The 20,240-nt window shown below is 50.0% G+C and overlaps 1 protein-coding gene across 1 annotated transcript; it reads right to left on the minus strand.

Moving 5' to 3' along the window:
* Window positions 1-90: 90 nt before the first annotated feature.
* LOC136369127 (merlin-like) lies at window positions 91-19,621 on the minus strand. Its single transcript, XM_066331794.1, has 5 exons — window positions 19,462-19,621; window positions 8,094-8,219; window positions 7,004-7,126; window positions 4,742-4,825; window positions 91-207 (listed from the first exon to the last, which is right to left on the minus strand). Exons 1-5 carry the CDS (start codon window positions 19,549-19,551, stop codon window positions 91-93), a joined length of 540 nt encoding a protein of 179 aa, XP_066187891.1. The 5' UTR covers window positions 19,552-19,621.
* Between the last annotated feature and the right edge of the window lie 619 nt (window positions 19,622-20,240).

Here is a 20,240-nt window from a genome sequence, read left to right on the forward strand (position 1 = left end):
GTGGGAGACAGGACCCAGGTCACAGTACTGCTCCTGGCTCAGCAGGAAAGCCAGAAATACCAAGACAGGTCCCAGAAAGCACATCCAACCTCAGGACAGCTTGGACACCAACTCCCCGGCTCTGCTGAGCTCCTTACACCGCCTTGGAAGCAATTCCTCCTGTGCCAGGAAGCCTCTCTTGTGGACGTTGGGATCGTAGTCGCCGTACTGGGAGAAGCACAGACACAGTGCCCACCCCACATTACCAACAAGGCAAGTCAAACTCTTCACCCCCTCACACCCAGCCCTGAGAGACACCAAACTTGGCCTGCTCCACCCCCTTCACCCCACGAGCACAGAACCACTGCTCTGTAAAGTGAATAACCTGGGTTTCTTGGCCATTTCCACGGCTAATAGAAACAGCTTTCCTTCTACTCGTGCAGCAGTATTGGGAGCAGAACCAAACTTCCTACCATCACAGAATCATTAAGGTTGGAAAAGGTCTCCAAGATCATGCCCAGCCTGTGACTGAACACTCCTAAGGTCCCCAAGAGCCACATCTGCTCAGTTTTGAACACTTCCAGGCATGGTGATTTCCACCGCTTCCACAACTTCAGTTGACGACCATCACCAAGTTGATGTCCTCATCAATCCAGCTGGACTAGATGATGGTTGTCTATTCTATTCTATTCTATTCTATTCATTCATATTCTATTCTATTCTATTCTATTCTATTCTATTCTATTCTATTCTATTCTATTCTATTCCATTCCATTCCATTCCATTCCATTCCATTCCATTCCATTCCATTCCATTCCATTACATTCCATTCCATTCCATTCCATTCCATTCCATTCCATTCCATTCCATTCTCATCCTCTCATTCTCATTCCGCTCCATTCCATTCCATTCTCATTATCATGCCCTAATTAACATTTCCCCCAATGCAGGGCAAGACTCTATAGCTGAGAGTTCCTTGCTCTTCCACAGGTACAAGAAACAAGGAAATAAGATGTGGAGAAAGACCTGTCCCCCAAATTGATGGATAGCAGTGATCCAGGTTAGGCAGATGGCAGTTCCTCTGTTGCTGCTCATCACCCTAATGAATACAGTATCAAAAAAATTAGAGGAGTTTGACAGATTCCTCTCAGGCAGGTGGTGGCTCTTCTGTCAGAGGGTCTGTTGCTCAACTGGGTCATGGAATCCAATTCAGATTTGTTAAGTGCATCCACTAATTACTGGTATTTGTTTAGATTTACATCTCTTTGAGCAGCATATAAAGTGACTGAGAAAGAAACTGCTTATTAACAGATTGAAGAGCCGTGTGTCCCTGCAGTGCATGTGAAAATGAATTTACCTCCTGCACGGCCTCAGAGGGCAGAGAAACGCTGGAAAACGGCTCCTCCAGCAACCCAGCAAGTTCAGAGGGAGAAGAACAAAGCATGTGAGGCACGTACATGGAGTGCTGTGACTTCCACTCATCTGGCAACCAGGACTTTTGCAGTGACAGAGGTGACAGTCCCTGACTGCACGAGACACAGCACCGTTTCCAAGTGAGGCAAGCCCTTCTCTCCCTGCTTTTCTGAGCAACCTTAGCTCAGAAAGTGCGAAATGGGGACAATTTCCAAGCACAAGACCAAGAGGCACCCAGTGGTCATGCAACAAGTCAGGAAGCTTTTCCTGACAGTCTCCTTTTCGTGCCAGGACCATCACACCGTGCACCGAAACCAGAGCTCAGCATCAAAGTCTACACACATCCCACCTCTGCGCTTGGGAGACAACACGTGGGGATTAAAGACACAAATATTGATTTGGAGCCAATGCAGATGCGGAGGGAGCATGTAACAACAACCAACACTGACTCAGACTTCAATTAATCGAACAAAACCAGCCCGGATTTCATCCAAGAGCGGCAGCAACTCTCTGTCTCAAGGTCTTGGAGCTCCTCAGGATGCAGCAGTTTGCAGGTAAAGCAAGCTCCTGAGCCCCCTTCAAAAGGAAGCAGCACTAAAAACGTGGCACTGGTGAAGGAAACAACTCCAATAACTTTGGACAGGCAGCAAGTAAATCATTTTTAGGTGATGAAAATAATAGCAAATAGGATTAAGACGATTATTTTCTGTTGTGATCTTCCGTCGAGGTTCAAGACTAAGTATGGATTACGTGACTTTTCATGTGCTAAAAAATACTGCCGTGTCCCAGAGGAATATTTGTACTGAGAGGGGAGTCTGGATGAGAACATTAATATTCACAAGTCAAAAACCAACAATGGCTTAAGTATTGCAGAATTTGTTGGCTCAAATGATTTTGCAAACGTACTTTCTAAAGGCCTTTCCAATTAAATCATTACTTTCAAACTACCATGGAATTTCAGCTCTTGTTAATTGAACTGTATAATTAATATTCATGATTGGGCATGGAATTGCCTTTACCACATTCATATGCCTGCTTAGATTGTTGGATAAACACAGGCACGCTCAGCTACAAATTAACACCAAGTATTGCTTGTTTGGGGGAAAAACAATAATAATTAAAGAGCTGTTTGCTGTGCTACAAGATCTGAAGTGCTGAGAGAGTTGCAGCATGGCAGCAACTTGCATTTAAGGGGCAAAAATAGAAGAACCTCCTGGATGTTCCCATTTTTTTTTTCAGTTGATCCCACGTCTTTCCCAGCTATTTAAAACCTGAACCACCTCAACCTCTGAAAGCCACGTGGGTGGTTTCAACAGCGCTGGAGGGGAAAGCACATAGTAATTCCCCAAATGAACACAACGAGAGAGAAATAAATAAACTGTTATTTTTATGACCCTCCTGTTTCCTTACTGTCTCAGGTTGGTTGGATGGACCAGCAGCACCTGGCTGTCAATGAGTGGCTGCACACACACTGCTGTGTCAGGCTATTATGCCCCTAATCATGCAAATCAGCACGTTATTAGTGAAATTACCGCGCTCTCTGCCTGCTTTCTTGTCCAGGAAGGACATCATTATCCTATTTAACTGGAAGGAGATGACCTGCAACATCTTTCTTCCCAGCTCCCTATCAAAGATGTGCTTTCAGCTTTCGCCTTCGCTGAGAGTGAAAGCAGAAGAGGAATTCCTTGCTGGAGGGGCAGCAAGGAAAGGGATGTCTGAATAAAAGCCCTTCAGTGAAGAGCAGAAAATTCATCCCTGCTCCCACCATCTCCTGATCTCAGCTCAGTCAGAACTGCTCTGACTCCATGTGACCTCCTCCCAACACCCCAGGACATTCAAGGTGCGAAGAGGACAAAGGGGACAGCACAACCGACCTGCACCAAGTCACAGCCTGTTCCTGAGCACGCGAGCAGGAGCTGTCTGGCCACCCAGGTAACAAGAGCTCAATATTACCCAACTTCTATTCATTCTGGCAGCCAGAAAAGTCATGCCCTATGTATCCTCAGCTCAGGTCATGGAAGAAAGCCAAGGAAGTGTTTACTCAGGCACTCTAATTAGAGTGATTAACGTTTCCCACAAACAGAAACATTTCTTAAAGCAACTTTGCTTTGCCCACTGATGAGCCTCTTGGACAAAACATGTCTTCATCAATACTCTGATTAAAAGGAGAAACATCAATTTCTAGTAATTCAAACACCATCAAAGAACATGGCTTTACTCAGAGTGTGGACTGAAGGGTTATGAGGAAATTACATGGCCATAGGGAAAAAACCAACCTGGATCAGGTCCTCTCTTCTGGCAACAGGGCCAAACCCCCTCTCCTGCACTACCAGCAAAGATGGTCCCACAGAGCTGCTCCTCCTAAACCTCTCCACAGCCGTGCTCCTCAAGGACAGCTGGACTTGCCAGACCCAGGGCACGGCCACCTGCCTGCTGTCCTGTGAGCCAAACCCTCCCAACAGTCCCACCAGGAGCTACAGAAACAACGTGGCTGGGCTGTGCTCAGACTGCAGTCATTCCTCTCCCTCCCAACACAGGATCTTTGCACACACAAACTGGAGCTGAGCTCCAGGAGCTGTTAAGTAAGCAGCAGCACATGTGCATACACAGGGAGAAATCATGTCCCTGACTGCAAGAATGTCCCTGCCACTAAAACTTGGGCTGCTCCCTCCATCCCAGGTGTCTCTGACCTGGGCAAGCTGTCAAGGCTGCACACCCCAAAATGGAAAACAACTGTCCTCTGGAATAAATCCTCAGCAAAACACACCCACTCTGGGCCCAGAGCAGAATGCAGCAGAGGAACAAGGGCAACTCAATGAACACTGACTTTTCCCTCTGTCTGGTGAGGCCAAGCACCCAAGATCAAACCCGAGATAAAGGGAGAAGTCAGGAAAAGCCCTTTTCCCAGTGCAATAAAATGGATGTGGCAGCTCTAGCACTGAAATAAAGTCATTATCAAGATAACTATTCTGAGGGAGCAGTGGAGCTGGGAGTCCCATGGCTGGCTTGCCTTTGGCTACACTGGCAAAAGCAGGGAGGAGATCCAAAACACCTCAGGCTCAGGGAATTCACCTGCTCCAGCAGTATGCCACACTCAAGCAGGCTCCACAGCTCATGAGCTGAGCATTTGCTAAAGAGTCCTGGAAAGAGAAAGCAAAAACCCATCCAATGTCTGGAGGTATCCAGGAACCAGCCATGTGGAGAAGGCAGCAGTGCTGGTGTAGCCCCCTCACTTCCCAAGCTTTCACAGTTTTCCCTGCCTTCCCTTTCCCCAGGAAGTGGGTTCACCACAAAGCACCTGGATCAACACTACCCCCAGCAGGCTCTTGAAGCATCCCTTGGTGCCTACCTTGGCTTGGACAGCATAAGAGGCCAGCAGGACCGAGGCTTCGGGAGGACAGAAGATCTTCTCATCCAAAATCTGCTTCTTCACCTGCACACAGAGCAGCAAAGGGCAGATAGCACACGTTTAGTGGAGCACAGCAGAGCATGACTGTCACAGCAGATGGCTCCAGTTTGTTTTAACTTGAGCTGTCAACCACACAGAGTTAACAATTTTCCTAACACTAATCACAGTCCATAACCAGGAAATCTCTGGCGGCTCGGAAAGGCTCAGGCTTTCACAGACCACCTTTCTCAGACAGGTTGGTGAGAAGAGCTAAATTTGTACATGGAAAATAACAGCACCTCTATCCTGTTGCTAAAGGCAAGGAGGGGGGAAAACCTTGCATGTAAACACGGTGATAAAACCTCTTTAAGGCACAAGCTACCGACTGATAGGACATCCAGCCACGCTGCTAAATAAAAGAGCAGCTTGCAGCTGAGTCTCTAAGCACCACAGGCTTTGCCCTGGACATTGAGGCCTCATTGTGAGTCAGTGCTCACCTGTGCTGGAGGCCAATTCCTTGGATCCCAGCACGGAGAGCTGTGGGTCACCTCTATGGCAGAGCTTTTAGCAGCAGGCAGAGCCCCGTGTGCGCTCCCGGGAGAGCCAACGTGCAGCTCCCCGAAGCCACAGCTTTACTTCCCTGCCTTCTGTGCATTAAAAAATTAAACCTGTCATGTTAGATATTTTTTGGGTTGGCACACTTAATTTTCCTGATTAAAGATAGAGGAAAAAAATTTAAAAAGCCTACGATTTCCTGGGAGGCTTAAATGGATTGTCAGAGATGCAGGAACATCAATTTGGAATTATAACATGCTTTGAGTCCCTCAAAGTTGGGTACAACATAATCACAGCAGATATTCTGCTGCATCAAGATAAAAAACAGGAGAGTTTACAAGCTTAGATGTGCTCCTGTTTCCCAAATGCATTCAGGAGCCCAGGCTCCTCTCAGCACAGAAATCCCAGCAGCAAAGTCATGGTCTGCATTTAGAAAATACAGCTTGAACGGCTTTTCCTCTCTGATTTTCCTTCACAAAGATGCCAACAGCATTTTTCCTCACCGTGGATAAGCTCCTGGCAAACGAAGGCATTCAGAAATAACCCTACAGAGACACCAGTGCATGAGACAGAGCTCAGAAATTAACAGGAATACTTTGCATTTAGAACACTTTGGCTCTGGAAAAAAAAGACGGACTTTGGAAGAGTGAGGAGCATCAAGAGGCTGGTGAACTCACTTGGAAAGGGCAGAGAACATCCTGCAGGCTACAGAGGTATCCCAAATCAGGTTGTCCTGAATTTGGTGTCAGAAACGTAAGAATGAGTGACTTTTAAATTTTTTTGTAATTTATCTTCAAATTAACAGCCACAGATCAGCTGAAACATCCCAGGGAGTACCCAGGGGTCTGACTAGGAGGGCTCCATTCCCTGTAACCATGCTTGACACAACTCTTCGGAGGAAAAATGCATCAGAAAATTGATTTTATGGCAGAAAATTGATCATTTCTCTGAAAGAGAGCTCCTGTGATAGCAGCTCCTTGTTACCAGCATGCAGCATGCCACATCATCAGCTGAACTGATTTCTCCAGACACAAAGTTTGTAGAGCAATTTGAATTAAAAGAACCCAACCAAGATGTGTTCACCAGTTTCCAAATGCTGAACTGAAGGGCAGGAGCTCCTGGGCCAGGTGAGACTGTGAAGTTTCCCCTTCTCCTGTTTTTCCATCAGAGAGCTGTGCTGCTGGGGTGTTCTTCTGCTCCAGCTACCTGGAGGCTGTTATTGAGGAGGGGAATTTTGCTGTACAGCCCCGGAACAGGCTGGCTGCACTCTGCTCTCCAGGATCAAACTCCCCTGCTCCACACAATGATGCCATCCCATCCAAAGGCAGCAGCCACCCCTCAGCACAGCTCATCCCACACCCTGCAGAGGGACACGAGCCCTTGGCCGACAGATCCATGTCCCTGAGCCACCACCCATGGATATTATGGATCACCTCATCTTTCCAGACTGCCAGTTCAGAGGTCTGCCAGTCTGGGCAGATTGTTTCCTCCACAAAAACCATCCTTCACCTATTTTAGGAAGTTTTTGTTGGTAAAGACAAGTCCCTTTGGAGAGGTGCGACCATAAGGATTAGAGCACACTCTGCTGACCAACTCTCTGACCCTGGGACCTTCTGCTCATCCTGGCTCCCTCTCCCTCAGGTTGAACAGCAGTGCATTGACTCCTACCTGCAGGAAGAACAAGTGCTGCGTGATTTCCTGGACCAATTCCTCCTCTGCATTCTCAGGATAAAATTTGGCCAGGAAGTGAAAGGTTTTGGGTTCCTCTGTGGGGACATCATGATCCAGGACCTGTGGAATACAAAAGCCATTTGGTTTCTTCAAGACAAGACCCAGCTCCCTTCTGTTCAGATCAGCACATCTTGTGTCAGATACTTTTAGACATCTAGAACAGACCCAAATAGTTCAGACACTGTAGTTAAAAAAAGAAAACAAACATTTCTGACACTCCTAATGATGCAAGGGAACAAAAAAAGGCAGAAACAAACAGCATGAGAAATGAGACAGTGAAGGTTGATCCTGATCTGCCACGTGCTTGTTGCCTCTCCTGATCCTTCTGGAGTGATGCTGGATCCTGCTGCGCCACCACCCGACCTCCTCCTTGTTTGCCTGCACTGAGTTTATTTCAGTGGTGTTTCTCACCACCTTGCTCTGGTACTGCCCAGTTCAATGTTGGTTTAAAACCTCAGCCTGAGAGGTGCAACACCCAGACCTCCCTTAGTGTCCATGACCACCTGGCTGTGGTGACACCTCCAAAACCCACCCCACAGATTTGGGAAGCATCTCCTCCCTTATCCCCATCTCCTTTTCACTCTGGTTTTCCTCCTCCCAAGCCCTCTGTTTTTCTCCACAACAAAACAAGAGTCAACTCCACTTTCCTGCTGGTGGTTTTGTGTTCAGGGACACAAAAGAGAGGTTTTAGGTTTTACTTGCTTTGCAATCACCCCAAAGTGCAGCACCCCGGCATGGCTGTGTCCCAAAATGTCTCCAGGGGATTCAGTGTGCACAGAAGCTGGGATGGGGCATCTCTGCCACACCACCTGATGCCACGGAGATGCGATTTAAGGACATCCATCCCAGTTCACCCACCACACAACCTCGAGCATTCAAAGAAAGAGGAAAGGACATTTTCCTTCGTCATCCCACACAGCCTCTCAAGGGAAATATCCCTGTCCGTGGCAAGGGCTTGGGATGAGGTGAGCTTCAGGGTCCCTTCCAACCCAAACCATTCTGGGATTTTGTGGACTTTGGTTCCAACCTTCTTGTCCATTTTGAGCCAAGCCACCGTGTCCTTGATCGTGTACTGCAGCCCGAAGAACCAGGTTTCCCGCAGTCCCAGTGTCCTGCACACCAGATCAAACAGGTCCTTCCCTTTCCACTTCACCTGCAGAGAGCAAACAGGAAGCAGAGTTATAAAGATGGATTTCAGGACTTCTCTCTGTTCAACCAAATGCACTGTTTTCCACTTCACAAGGTCAACTTTAACCCCCTGCAAACGCATCTGGTACAGACATGAAAACACCCTAAGGAGGCACACATTATCTCTTTCCATCTGATCTCATCTGCAGATCACCAGCTCCTCCCTCAGTAGGAAACCACGATGTGATTTCCCCCCTTTTCCAAAAAATGACACTGTAAAGCCCTTGTTTCTTGCCCTGGGAAACTAAGGGTTCATTTAGGCTCTGGTTGAGCTCAGGTTTAGGCTCCTGACATGTTTAGGTTCCTGCCTGTTGCCAGAAGGGAATAAAAATCCCTTTGAAGTGCCCCTTGGTGGCTTTAATGTGTCTCCCTACAGGCGCAGGAAGCCCTGCACAAGCACCACCATCAGCAGAAGGGGTTCAGGGAGAGGAGCCACAGAATCAGCAGTGACACAATCCCTGCACGGAGCACAGAGCCACCAGAGCCTGCACAGATAGAAGGGAAAAAGAGCTCCCAAATCCCCATCATTACCACTGAAGTCAGCGGTTCTCTGGGAGCACATTTTGATAGAGTCAAACTGCATTTTCTGCTGAAAATGCTGGTGACAAAAGCAGCCAAGGAGCAGAGAAAATTGGTCCTGCTCAAGGACCGTGTCCTTTGAGCAATCCTCCAGCTGCATCCATGATGCTACCGAAGTTTGCTCATAAAACCGGGAGGTGTTGGGAGGCAGAGAGGTGAAGAGGGACATAAACCACATGAATCTAATATGCCAAAGCCACTTTCGTCTTCCATCTGCACACTGAAAACAATTGCTGGACCGAGACATATGGCCATTACTCCAAAGCCCTTGGGCAAACAGATCTCGAGCGCTCTCTTGTCACTACAGCTCAATCCTGGTGCCACCTGGACACATCAATATTAACGCCGGGGCCGCTCCCGCTGTCACCCACTGCCGCCTTGTGGGCACAGCCAGGCCCAGCTCAGCCAAGCTCTGCCTTTCAGCGATGACTCCGTCACTGCTCTCCCCCTTCCCAGAGAGCACAGACACACACGCTGACAGTCCCGGAATAGGACAAAGCCGACACCGCCCTCCCGAAAAACACCACCCCCGGACCGCTCGCTGCAATTCGGATCGGGCGCTGTCAACACCTCGGGGTCAAAACGCCAGGAGCAGCAAGTGTGGCAGTGCTGTAATTATAACCCCCCTAATTTCACACATTTCACTATCCTCCAGCCCCCGGGATGGGCTCCAGCTCGGCACAGGATGGCTCAGACTGCAGAAGATCTTTTCCTGACTATGATTTTAAGTGGGAGGTTAATTCGAGGGCTCAGACAAAACAGAGTGAGGCCCATTAAAAGAGCTATTTGGTAGCATTTTTGCAGGCACATAAAAGCAGGCTGCCAGCAAAAGGCTATTTCTTCACTGAACTGCTTTGTAGAAAGCATTATGGACTGCTTTTCCTTCTCTAAGACCATATTTGAGTCTCAGCACAGCAGTGCCTGCACCAAACCTTCTCAGGACAGGCTCCTGCCTGCTGCTGACAGCAGCGCTGGGACATTCCTCCACATCCCACCGGAATAGTGCATTAAACCTGAACTTCCACCGGCTATGACTCTTCACCGAGCCACCTCAGGTACCCAAACTGTGCTCAAGAGCTGACAGGACCCAAAGGTTCCCTCTCAAAACGCAAACTACCAGTTTGCTTTGAAGAGCAGCACTGAGGACTAAAGCAGGAGCTTTGTGGAGTTTTCACCCTTGCATTTTTAACTTGGTGATGGGAATTTGGAACGATTTGGGTGGGAAAGAACCTTAAAGATCATCCAGATCCACCCCTTGCCATGGGCAGGGACACCTCCCACTAGCCCAGACTGCTCCAAGTCCTGCCCAGCCTCGCCTTGGACACTTCCAGGGATCCAGGGGCAGCCAAAGCTTCTCTGGACAACCCCTGCCAGGGTCTTAGAGCCGGATTTCTTCCTGACACCTGACCTAAATATCTCCCCTCTTAGTTTAAAACCATTCCCCCTTCCCTGATCGCTATCTGCCTGCATTAAAAACTCTCTCTTCTTTGTTTACAAGCCCCCCTTTAAGAGACTGTATTTTAAGAGAGGCTTCTGCTGCTGCATTTTACACCAGCGCTTTGTCACCACCGTATCTGTGGTGGCAGAAATAGACATTTAACGTTCTGCACAATGCTGAAGACTCCAGCCGTAACAGAGCACAGATCCTCCCCAACTGTGCTGAATTACCTTCATTAAATATATCAATGATCAGCAGCCACCTTTATTCCAACAGACATGATTTCCCTCCACACCTCGGTACTTAAAATAACGATCTGCATTCAAGTGGCATCTTTTGACAGCTGAATTCCAAGTGCTTTACAGACATCCAGGACCTCAGCCCTCCTCACTCATACTTTTACAGGCTTTGTATCATTAACTGCAACATTCTGTGGTTGTAAACTACTAAAAAGAAAGCCCCTCCAGGGCATGAGGGGATGGACAGAGCTGCTGTCCAGAGAGCTTGAGGGACAGTCAGGACAGGCTGGCCATTCCCATCTACCCTGTGTCCATCACGCCATTCCCTGCATGGCACTCAAGTGACACCTGAAGCACAAAGATGATTTTACAAGCCATTCTGAGCTCCTGAAAACAAAACTAAGAAGCTCAGAGCAGAAAAATAACCTTGTCAGCTGTATGCTGGGGTAGCTGGCATGATGCTGTAAAGCTCCATCTTCAAGCAAAAAGCTACATCATGATAACCTCAACACGACCATCAGGACTGAGCAGGCTGCACCACTCCAGCATCCTCCCTTTGCTGCAGGCATCACCTCTGACATTTGCAGCTCCTTTCCCATTAGCAGGATCACAGAATGGGTGGCTGCAGGGATTCAGGAGTCACAGAAGGGACACGGGAATGAAGTGCTTTATAAACAGGCTGTTACTCCACCGAGCTGTTTGTGTTCTTTACTAAGTACAGACCGGTTACAATCTATCAGCAAAGCATTTTAAATTAACAGCACTAAACACTTAAAACTCTGCAGCCAGTGGCTAGAACAGAGTATTTCCAGTCCAGATTATTGGCATCATCTTTTTCTCTGGCGGAGACGGCGCATTTGGCATCTATTAACAGGGTTTGCATTATTTATTAACCTGCACCGGGAGTCATTTCCAACTCGCAGGCAACTGCGCGATTTATTTCGGAGCACAACCTCTCTGTCAAGTTTCACAACTGCTCCTCAGCTCCCCACACGATAAAGCAGCGCCAAAAACGAGCAGAAGGGTTCTCTGGTCCTCTCATCAGGGGGGCGACAAGGACAGAGGGCAAGCCAGGGCATGGGGCTGTGTCAGGGAGGTTTAGGTTGGAGATGAGGAAAGGTCCTTCCCCCAGAGGGTTCAGGCACTGCCCAGGCTCCCCAGGGAATGGGCACGGCCCCGAGGCTGCCAGAGCTCCAGGAGCCTTTGGCCAGCGCTGCCAGGGGTGCCCAGGGTGGGATTGTTGGGGCTCTGGGCAGGGACAGGGGCTGGGCTGGATGATCCTGGTGGGTCCTATCCCATGGAGGATATTCCACAGTTCTAAAAACAGGCAGCAAGGGACAAGAGGTGCAACCATCCTGCATGGAGAGGGTTGAGCAAGGGGTCTGCACAGAAAAGATTCCCAGAACGCTGTCAGGCTGACGCTTTTCTTTCAACAGTGTCAAATGTGGTAAAGGGGAGGTAAGAAGGATGGGTTTAATTTAATATTTAGGTTCCTCACACAAGAGGCTCTCCTGGGACAACCAGGAGGTGCCCACACTCCAGGGCACAGAACTTGGCTCTGCTCAGGGGGAACAGATAAAGATCTCACCTTCTCCTCATCACAAACACAAACCCCCGGAGCTTCAGCTCTTCCTGGGATCAGGATGGGCAATAAGGGCACAAGCAAGTGAGCAGAGGACACCAAGGCTCAGCTGCTTCCCAGGGAAACCCACAGCAGCCATCCCTGCACACCCCACCCACAGGACAAGGTTAACACACAACCTTGAAGAAATGACTCACATTTACGGAGTATTTTACTGCACCAATTTACCCGTAAATAACACAGAAAATGGTTTTTTGCTTTGCAGATAATTTTATTAGGCATTAGCTCTGTGCTAGGGATGCAAAGAGAGGCAAGAGGCCCTGCTGTGACACAACAGCCTAAGGACTGCTGGGAAAAGGGGACCAAGCCCCAGGAAAAAGTGCTCAGAGTGAAGTTATTCCTGTTTAGGATCAAATTTTAATGAGAGAACACAACACCTCTTCACTGAAACAAGGATGGAGAGGACCAAATGGAAAGAGCTGTGCCTGAGCAGAGCATACCTCCACTAACCAGCTGGGAATGAAGAAACGGACGGAGGCTGTAGCTATTCCAAAACCCTGTCCCACGGAGATGCCCAAACCACCCAGCCACAACAGTTTACAACTGAAATGGAGATGATTTTGACACTGCAGACCACACTTATTTCTCCTTCTGGACCTGAATGATAACCACAGCGCCACAGACAACCATTTATTTAGATTTAAAGCCCACTTGGAGCAAACAGAGAATCAAAAATGTAATATTCGTCAATTTTGTTTTAAATAAACCGATGTCAAATATTTTCAATTGCCACTTACTGAGTCACAAGGCAGGGCTGTAAAAGTTATTTTTATTTACTAATGCTACACGACAACTCGATAACGAGCTTTTAATTAAAACCTATTTCTGTTAACCACCGAGGAGGCCAAAAAGGCGCCCAGGCATGAGGATGCAGATGGTGCAGCCAAGCACGTTCCGTGGCGTCTGCCCGAGACAGAGACGGAGCGGGAACGCTGACAACAGGCTGTGACCAGACAGAGCCCGGGGAGGGGCAGGGGACAACAACTGGGGACAATGTGCCCTCTGCCCCGCTCAGGGGAGACCGCACCTGCAGAGCTGCCTCCAGATCCAGGGGCACAAGAGGGACATGGAGCCAGCCCAGAGGAGGCCACAGAGCTGCTGCCAGGGCTGGAGCCCCTCTGCTCTGGAGCCAGGAGAGCTGGGGGTGCTCACCTGGAGAGGAGAAGGCTCCAGGGAGAGCTCAGAGCCCCTTCCAGGGCCTAAAGGGGCTCCAGGAGAGCTGGAGAGGGACTGGGGACAAGGGCTGGAGGGACAGGACACAGGGAATGGCTTCCCAGTGCCAGAGTGTTCCCTGTAAGCACAGACTGAAGCTGTGGCTGCCCCTGGATCCCTGGAAGTGTCCAAAACCAGGCTGGACAGAGCTTGGAGCCACCTGGGATAATGGAAGGTGCCTGCCCATGGCACAAGATGGAACTGGATGATTTTTAAGCTCCCTTCCAACACAAACCATTCCACGATTTCATGTCCCAAAGCCTCACCCCACGCTGTAAGTTGGGCTCACACAGATGAGCAGTTATGGGCTCAAGCAGCAGCTCAATGCAGAGCAAGAAGCTCCAAAAGGACAAAAGGAGGCTTTGGATCCTGCAGGGAGCTCTGCTGAGGACACACAGAGCTGTAACATGGGCCAGGAGCTGATTGCAGACGGGCACGGGGTGGTTCAGCCCAGCCTTATTTGGTCTGAGGGGCCCTTACACACCGCTGAGCCCTGAACACTCACAGCTCACTCGGGCAGGGGAGGGGCAGCCAGCACCTCACCTCGGGGTGACACCAGGGTAAATACCTCTCCTCCCATTTCCAGGGCTGTGGGATTCCCTACCAGGGCTGCCTCCCAGCTTCAAGGAGATTATTCCCAGGGCTGCTTCCCTGCTCAAGTACCTTTAATTTCAAAAATCACCTACTTGAAAGACACTGCCTGTACAAAGAAAAAAAAAAGAGGTATTAAAGAGCATCAAAACTGGAGTCTACACACCAAAAGAGAAACATTTACTGTCCCAAATGCCCTCCTCCCTCCTTCCCCTCTGCATCAACACATCCCTGGATTAATTAACAGAGTCTGGGGATTGACAGCAGTTTTAAACAGTCTTTGGAGAGAAGTAACAAGAGTTTCCAACTGGCTTGGAAGAGACTGTGATGGGAACAGGGGATCCAAGCAACTTTTCAAGTGCAGGGTTAGGCACTAAAGTCAAAGAGAATTCATGTCCATAAGTCACAAGCACAACTCAGGGGAATGAACTGCACCAAGCAAGATGTCTCCAAAACTTTAACTCCCAAATGTCACTGGTGTGAACCAGAAATTCTGAGGTTTTGAGGCATAAACCCCTCCAAGACATGAGTGAGGAAACAGCCCTTACCTGCTGTGTCTCAGGTTCAGTGAGCCGCTCACTCTCCTGGGTGCTGGCACAAAAATCAGGACACACAGGCACATGGGGGAACCAAACACTGACTTGACAGCTGGCATCCCAACAATTCACTGGAAATCATGTTGTAGCTGAGGGGGATTATTTCCCTCAGCTTTTTTAAACAGCTGTTCCTGCACACAGACTGGTGTTTTCCTGTTAAGTTTGTGTCCCACTCACAGAAGCTTTGCAGCATCAAGAGGTCACTGTCCCTACGAGCACTCTGCTGCCTAAAATTGCAAATGTATGGATCTTTATAAACCCCCTTCCAAGTATCCTGCAATGCAGGAGGAAGCCAAGGGCATTCTGCTCCCTGATCTCCTCCTCCTGCCTCTTTATTTTGGTGCAGTGACTGGACACATCTCAAAACTCAGCTCGGATTTACTAAACCAGCTCTTCCTCAAAAAGCTCATTTCCACCCAGATTTCCACCACCAAATCCTCGGTTGTTCCTGTTCCAGAGGATGAGCTTTGCAGCTCAGCTACACAACACTCTGTGTCTGGTGACAAAGGGACAGCACTCAGCCACACACGGCCGAAATCAGAACTCTTCTACTTACAAGGGCTTCACACCCAACCTCGGCCAACTGGCTCTGCACTGAGTGGGGCTAAAATAAAGATCTCTTCCAACCAGGATTATCCTCTGGACAGAGAGGAAGAGCCTAAGCACTGAAGCAATAACAGGATGCATGTTTAGACCAGCAAATACATCAGCACAAACCTGCCCCTTCTTGCTGCTTGAACACGTAAGCTGTTTCTCCAGGCTGGCTGTAAAGCTTTTCCAATTCATTTTTAGGACGCCAAAGGATGAAGGTTGGGAAGCAGCTGGGCAGTGAGCTGCACCTCAATGGAGTGACCATCCCTGCAGGATTCAAGCCCGAGATCACAAACACACCAGAAAGGGGAAAACACACCCTTTGGAAATCAAGCTGTGGCTCTGAGACGGAGAGACACCGATGGGGCTGAGCACCGCAAGAGGAAGAATCCGGCAAAGACACCCACGAGGCCAAAGGAAAGATGGAGGCGTTCTCCCACCAGCCAGGGAACTGAGGGAAAAAACTGCACATGGGAGAGGGTGAGACCAACCTGACACCAGCTGCACCACACCTCTGCCCATCCCACCAGAGACGTGGGATAAACAGTGCTTTGGATGTGAACTCAAAAATACCATGGGGTTTTCATTACTGAGTAACTCCTGGAACGGTTTGGGTGGGAAAGGACCTTAAAATCCATCTTGTTCCACCTCCCTGCCATGGACAGGGATATCTTCCACTATTCCAGGTGGCTCCAAGCCCTGTCCAACTTTGCCTTGGACACTTCCAGGGATGCAGGGGCCTCCCCACGCCCAGAGGGAAGAGGCTTCCACATGGCTCTCCAAGGTTCTCAGGAAGGTGAAGGCAGCTGGGGTTGCTTTAGCACAGGGATTCAAGAGCTATGCAAATGTCTACCCTTCCTCCAGATGTTATCAATTAATTAGGTGCAGCTCAAACCTCTGAGATGGAAGCAACAAAACGAAGACACTCGCTTTGTGCCTCCAAGATCTCCCCAAACAAATTTTAAGTCTTTAAAGTGAAACCCCAACCGTGATTATTAATCTCCATCGCTGTGTTAGAAAGATTAAGATTTCATTTCTAGGAATTATTCTAGATTTAGGCTCAATTTAGAGACATCAACTGCAGAATAAACAGATGCAAAGCAGGTTTAATCCCTTAAAATGCACAGCTGGGGATTTCTAGGGAGCAGACTGAAAAATTAACACTGAGAAAGAAGGTGAGTCTTCAGCAGCTACAGCTGGGTCATGGAATTATGGAATATCCTGAGCTGGAGGAACCCCCAGGGATCATGGAAAACCAGCTCCAGACATCCAACAGTTCAGAAGCTCTATGCCTGTGTCAGCACTGGTGCCACACATAAGCCACAAAAACACATCACAGGACACCCAAACTGCAGGATTCCCACTGCAGCCCCTTCCACTGATCTCTCAAGTGTTTGTGGGGCAATTTCCCCCCTCCCAGCCTCCTGCAGGGCCAGCAGCTCTCCTTCCTGGCCAAAGACACCTCAAAGCTCACAGAGAGCTGGGTACACAGTGCTGCTGCCCTTCTGGCAAACCTTGGGATAGGGGCCACATTCCTTTGGGAAGGAGCACTGTCCTTTCCCAAAAATTGACTCTCCCACCCCCCTGACTCTCAGCAGGGCACAAACTCCACCCCTGGCTGCAGGTCTCATTGTGGGTGTGGAGCAAGCCAAGCCCTTCTCTGGGCCACCTTCCCAGCCCCAGGACTGGAGGTGTGTCTGAGCCCTCCATCCACAGATGTTTCTGCAGAGTCAGCAGAACAAGGAGCATTCCCCAGAGCCTCCCGAGTGTGACACAGGGACAGAGATCCAGCCAGGGAGCCAGACTGCTCAGATGGAGCTTGGATAAAACTCACACCTCAAGCTGGGCTGCCCTGGGCTTGGAGCAAACCCAGGAGGCCACGGAGCTGCTCCCAGGGCTGGAGCCCCTCTGCTCTGGAGCCAGGCTGGGAGAGCTGGGGGTGCTCACCTGGAGAGGAGAAGGCTCCAGGGAGAGCTCAGAGCCCCTTCCAGGGCCTAAAGGGGCTCCAGGAGAGCTGGAGAGGGACTGGGGACAAGGGCTGGAGGGACAGGACACAGGGAATGGCTTCCCAGTGCCAGAGGGCAGGGCTGGATGGGATACTGGTGAGGAATTCCTGGCTGTGAGGGTGCTGAGCCCCTGGCACAGTGTGGGCTTGATATTTTATGTGCCTGAAAATTGTTGAGCTTTTCTCAAAGGAAACTTTTCAACAGTTTTCTTTTTCTCAAAACAACCTTTTGTAAACAATATTCCTTTCCCATAACAGCAGGTGTTGTTTGCTATTTCTGTTACTCAGCCAATGGGAGAGGTGTCAGTCCTATGGACCAATAATGTGACTTTCAGCACAGCATTTATAAAAGGGCTGAATGAATTGTAAATAAAACCTTCTGATTTCTGCTGCCTTCTGACTGGAGTCAAGCATCTTTGGTCCCATTGCCACAGCACAGGGTGCCCAGAGCAGCTGTGGCTGCCCCTGGATCCCTGGAAATGTCCAAGGCCAGGCTGGACAGGGATTGGAGCAGCCTGGGACAGTGGGAGGTGTCCCTGCCCACGGATGGGTTTTAATGTCCCTTCCCACCCAAACCATTCCATGATTCCATGAAAATTCACTCCTCACCTGCAAGATGTGAAACAGCCCCATCACCCACCTGCATCCATCCAACCATCCATCCCCTCCTCCTGCTCCAGTGCTGAAGGATGAGGCCTGAATTCCCTCTGCATCCCCCAGCACCAGCTCCAACACCACCCAGGGGCCCTCAGCAGGGCCACACTCGCAGCTCCTGAGCTCCTTCCAGCTGCAGACTCTCTGCAGCAACAAGTTCTTTTGGCAGGAACCTCCCAGAAAAGTCAGCTGGAGACACACCAGTTCCACAGTCAAATCCCACAGGAACACTGCCTCGTGGCTGCACAAAGCCCCCTGATCCCAGTGGGAAATGACACCCGGCCACTGGATTTAACAATTATTTACTTGCCGTCATCAGTCACTGCTGCAGCCTCCAGAAACCCGGAAAACCAGAGCCAGGACATTCACACCCTGCTGGAAGTGGGAAGCTCGTAAGGCTGCCTAAGAGCAAATCCTTAATCCCTAGGAAAAGCAGGAAGTTCTTCAGGGCTGAGAGGAGATTTCCACAGCAAGGAAACCAGTGATGAAAACAGAGATTCCGTCAGGTTTTGGGTCAGGAGAATGAAATACAAACTATTAAATGAAGAGGCTGCAGTGGGGTTCCAATGTTTGTGTGGCCAACCCCTCTGGATCAGCTGAAAAAGCAGAGCAAATCCCAGGGTTTGGCAGCCCTGGGAGAAGGTTTTACAAGGGCCCCAAAAAGGGAAATTATCGCAGAAAAGCCAGACCCAACCCCCTGGAGCCTCTCTCACAGTGAGCTAAGAGCTCAGGAAAATGCCAAAATTCTGTTCTTGGGTGTTTGTGGAGCACTTGGGAGTTGGATTCCTGTGGATCCAATCCTTAACAATGAGATTCCCCCAGCCCTGTGACAGCCACCGTGTAGAGGTGGCTTGGGCTGGGATGGCAGGACAGCACTGGACAGGAGCCCCAATGAAGCTGGATTGTAATGGGAATAAAGCAGAATTATCACCAGGACAAAACTGAATTATATCCAGAATGAAGCTGAATTATAGCCAAAGTATAGGATGAATTACAACCAGAATAATGCCAAATGGTACCCAGAATGAGACCGAATTATAACCGGAATGAAGCCAAATTATAACTCAAATAAAGATAAATTACACCTGGAGTGAAGATAAATTATTGCCAGAATAAAGCTGAATTATAACCAAACTATAAACTTAATTATAACCAGAATAATGCCAAATTATACCCAGGATAAAGCCAAATTATACCCAGAAAAAAAGCCAATTTATGACCAAAACAATGCTGAATTACACACATAATAAGGATTAATTATAACCAAAACAAAGCCAAACTACAACCTGGATGCAAGTGAATTACACACACAATAACACTGAATTACAACCAAAACAAAGCCAAGTTATGACCAAAGTAAAGCCAAATTACACCGATCCATAACCAAAACAAAGATGAATTACAGCCAAAGAAAAACCGAATTATAACCAGAATAATGTGCAATTATGGCTAAAATCACACCGAATCACACCAGGATAACGCTGCTTTATAACCAAAGCAAGGCGGTGCCGCGGCTGGCGCAGGCAGGCCCCGGGAGCCTGCGGAGGGCCGGGGGTACCGCGAGGGGCGTCCTGGGCCCCTCAGGGCGTGTGGGGCTCTTTGGGGGCTCCATCCCCCCTCGGCGGGACCCCCGTGTCCCCCTGCCCGCGCGGGCCGTCACCTCGCAGCTGAACTCCATCTCGGCGTCCATGGTGGCGATGCGCACGGTGAAGGTCTTGGGCTGCTTGCGCTTGAGGGAGCTGAAGCTCATCCGGGACGCGATGGCCCGGCCATGGCGGCGCGGCGCGGTCAGCGCGGCGGCGGCGCCATGGCGGCCTGGCCCCGCCCCTCCGCCGCGCCATTGGCCGCGCCGCGCGATGTGCCCGCCCCTGCCGCGCCTTGTAGCCAATAGAAAGAGCTGTACTGGAGAGGCGGGAGCTGAAGCAGCTATGATTGGGTGAAGAGGACGCCGCTCAAGAAAAGGGGCGGGGTGAGGCGGGGCCGTTGAGCGCGGTGTGTGGAAGCGATGAGGCGTGGCGGTGGTGCCCCCTGGCGGCGGGCGGAGCGCGTTGCAGGCGAGAGCGGGAGAGGGGGAGGGGACCAGGACCCGGCGTGGGGAACAGGGCGACACGGGGACACGGGGACACGGGGACACGGGGACACGGGGACACGGGGACACGGGGACACGGGGACACGGGAGGGTGTCAGGAGACCCTGCCATGTCCCGGGACCGTGAGGTGTCAGGAGTCCTCGGAGTGTCCGAGATCCTGGGATATCCGGCGTGCCCGGGGCTCTGTGGTGAGTCCGGGTTCTCTGAGGGTCAGTGGGGTGTCCGGGCTCTGTGGCGTGTCCGGGATCCCCGCGGTCAGTGCAGTGTCAGAGGTCTGTGGGGAGCCCGGGGTCCCCGGGATGTCTGGGGTCCATGAGGTGTCAGGAAATCCGTGGGTTGTCCTGGATCTG

Source organism: Sylvia atricapilla, chromosome 17 (assembly GCF_009819655.1).
Source record: "Sylvia atricapilla isolate bSylAtr1 chromosome 17, bSylAtr1.pri, whole genome shotgun sequence".
Lineage (NCBI taxonomy): Eukaryota > Metazoa > Chordata > Aves > Passeriformes > Sylviidae > Sylvia > Sylvia atricapilla.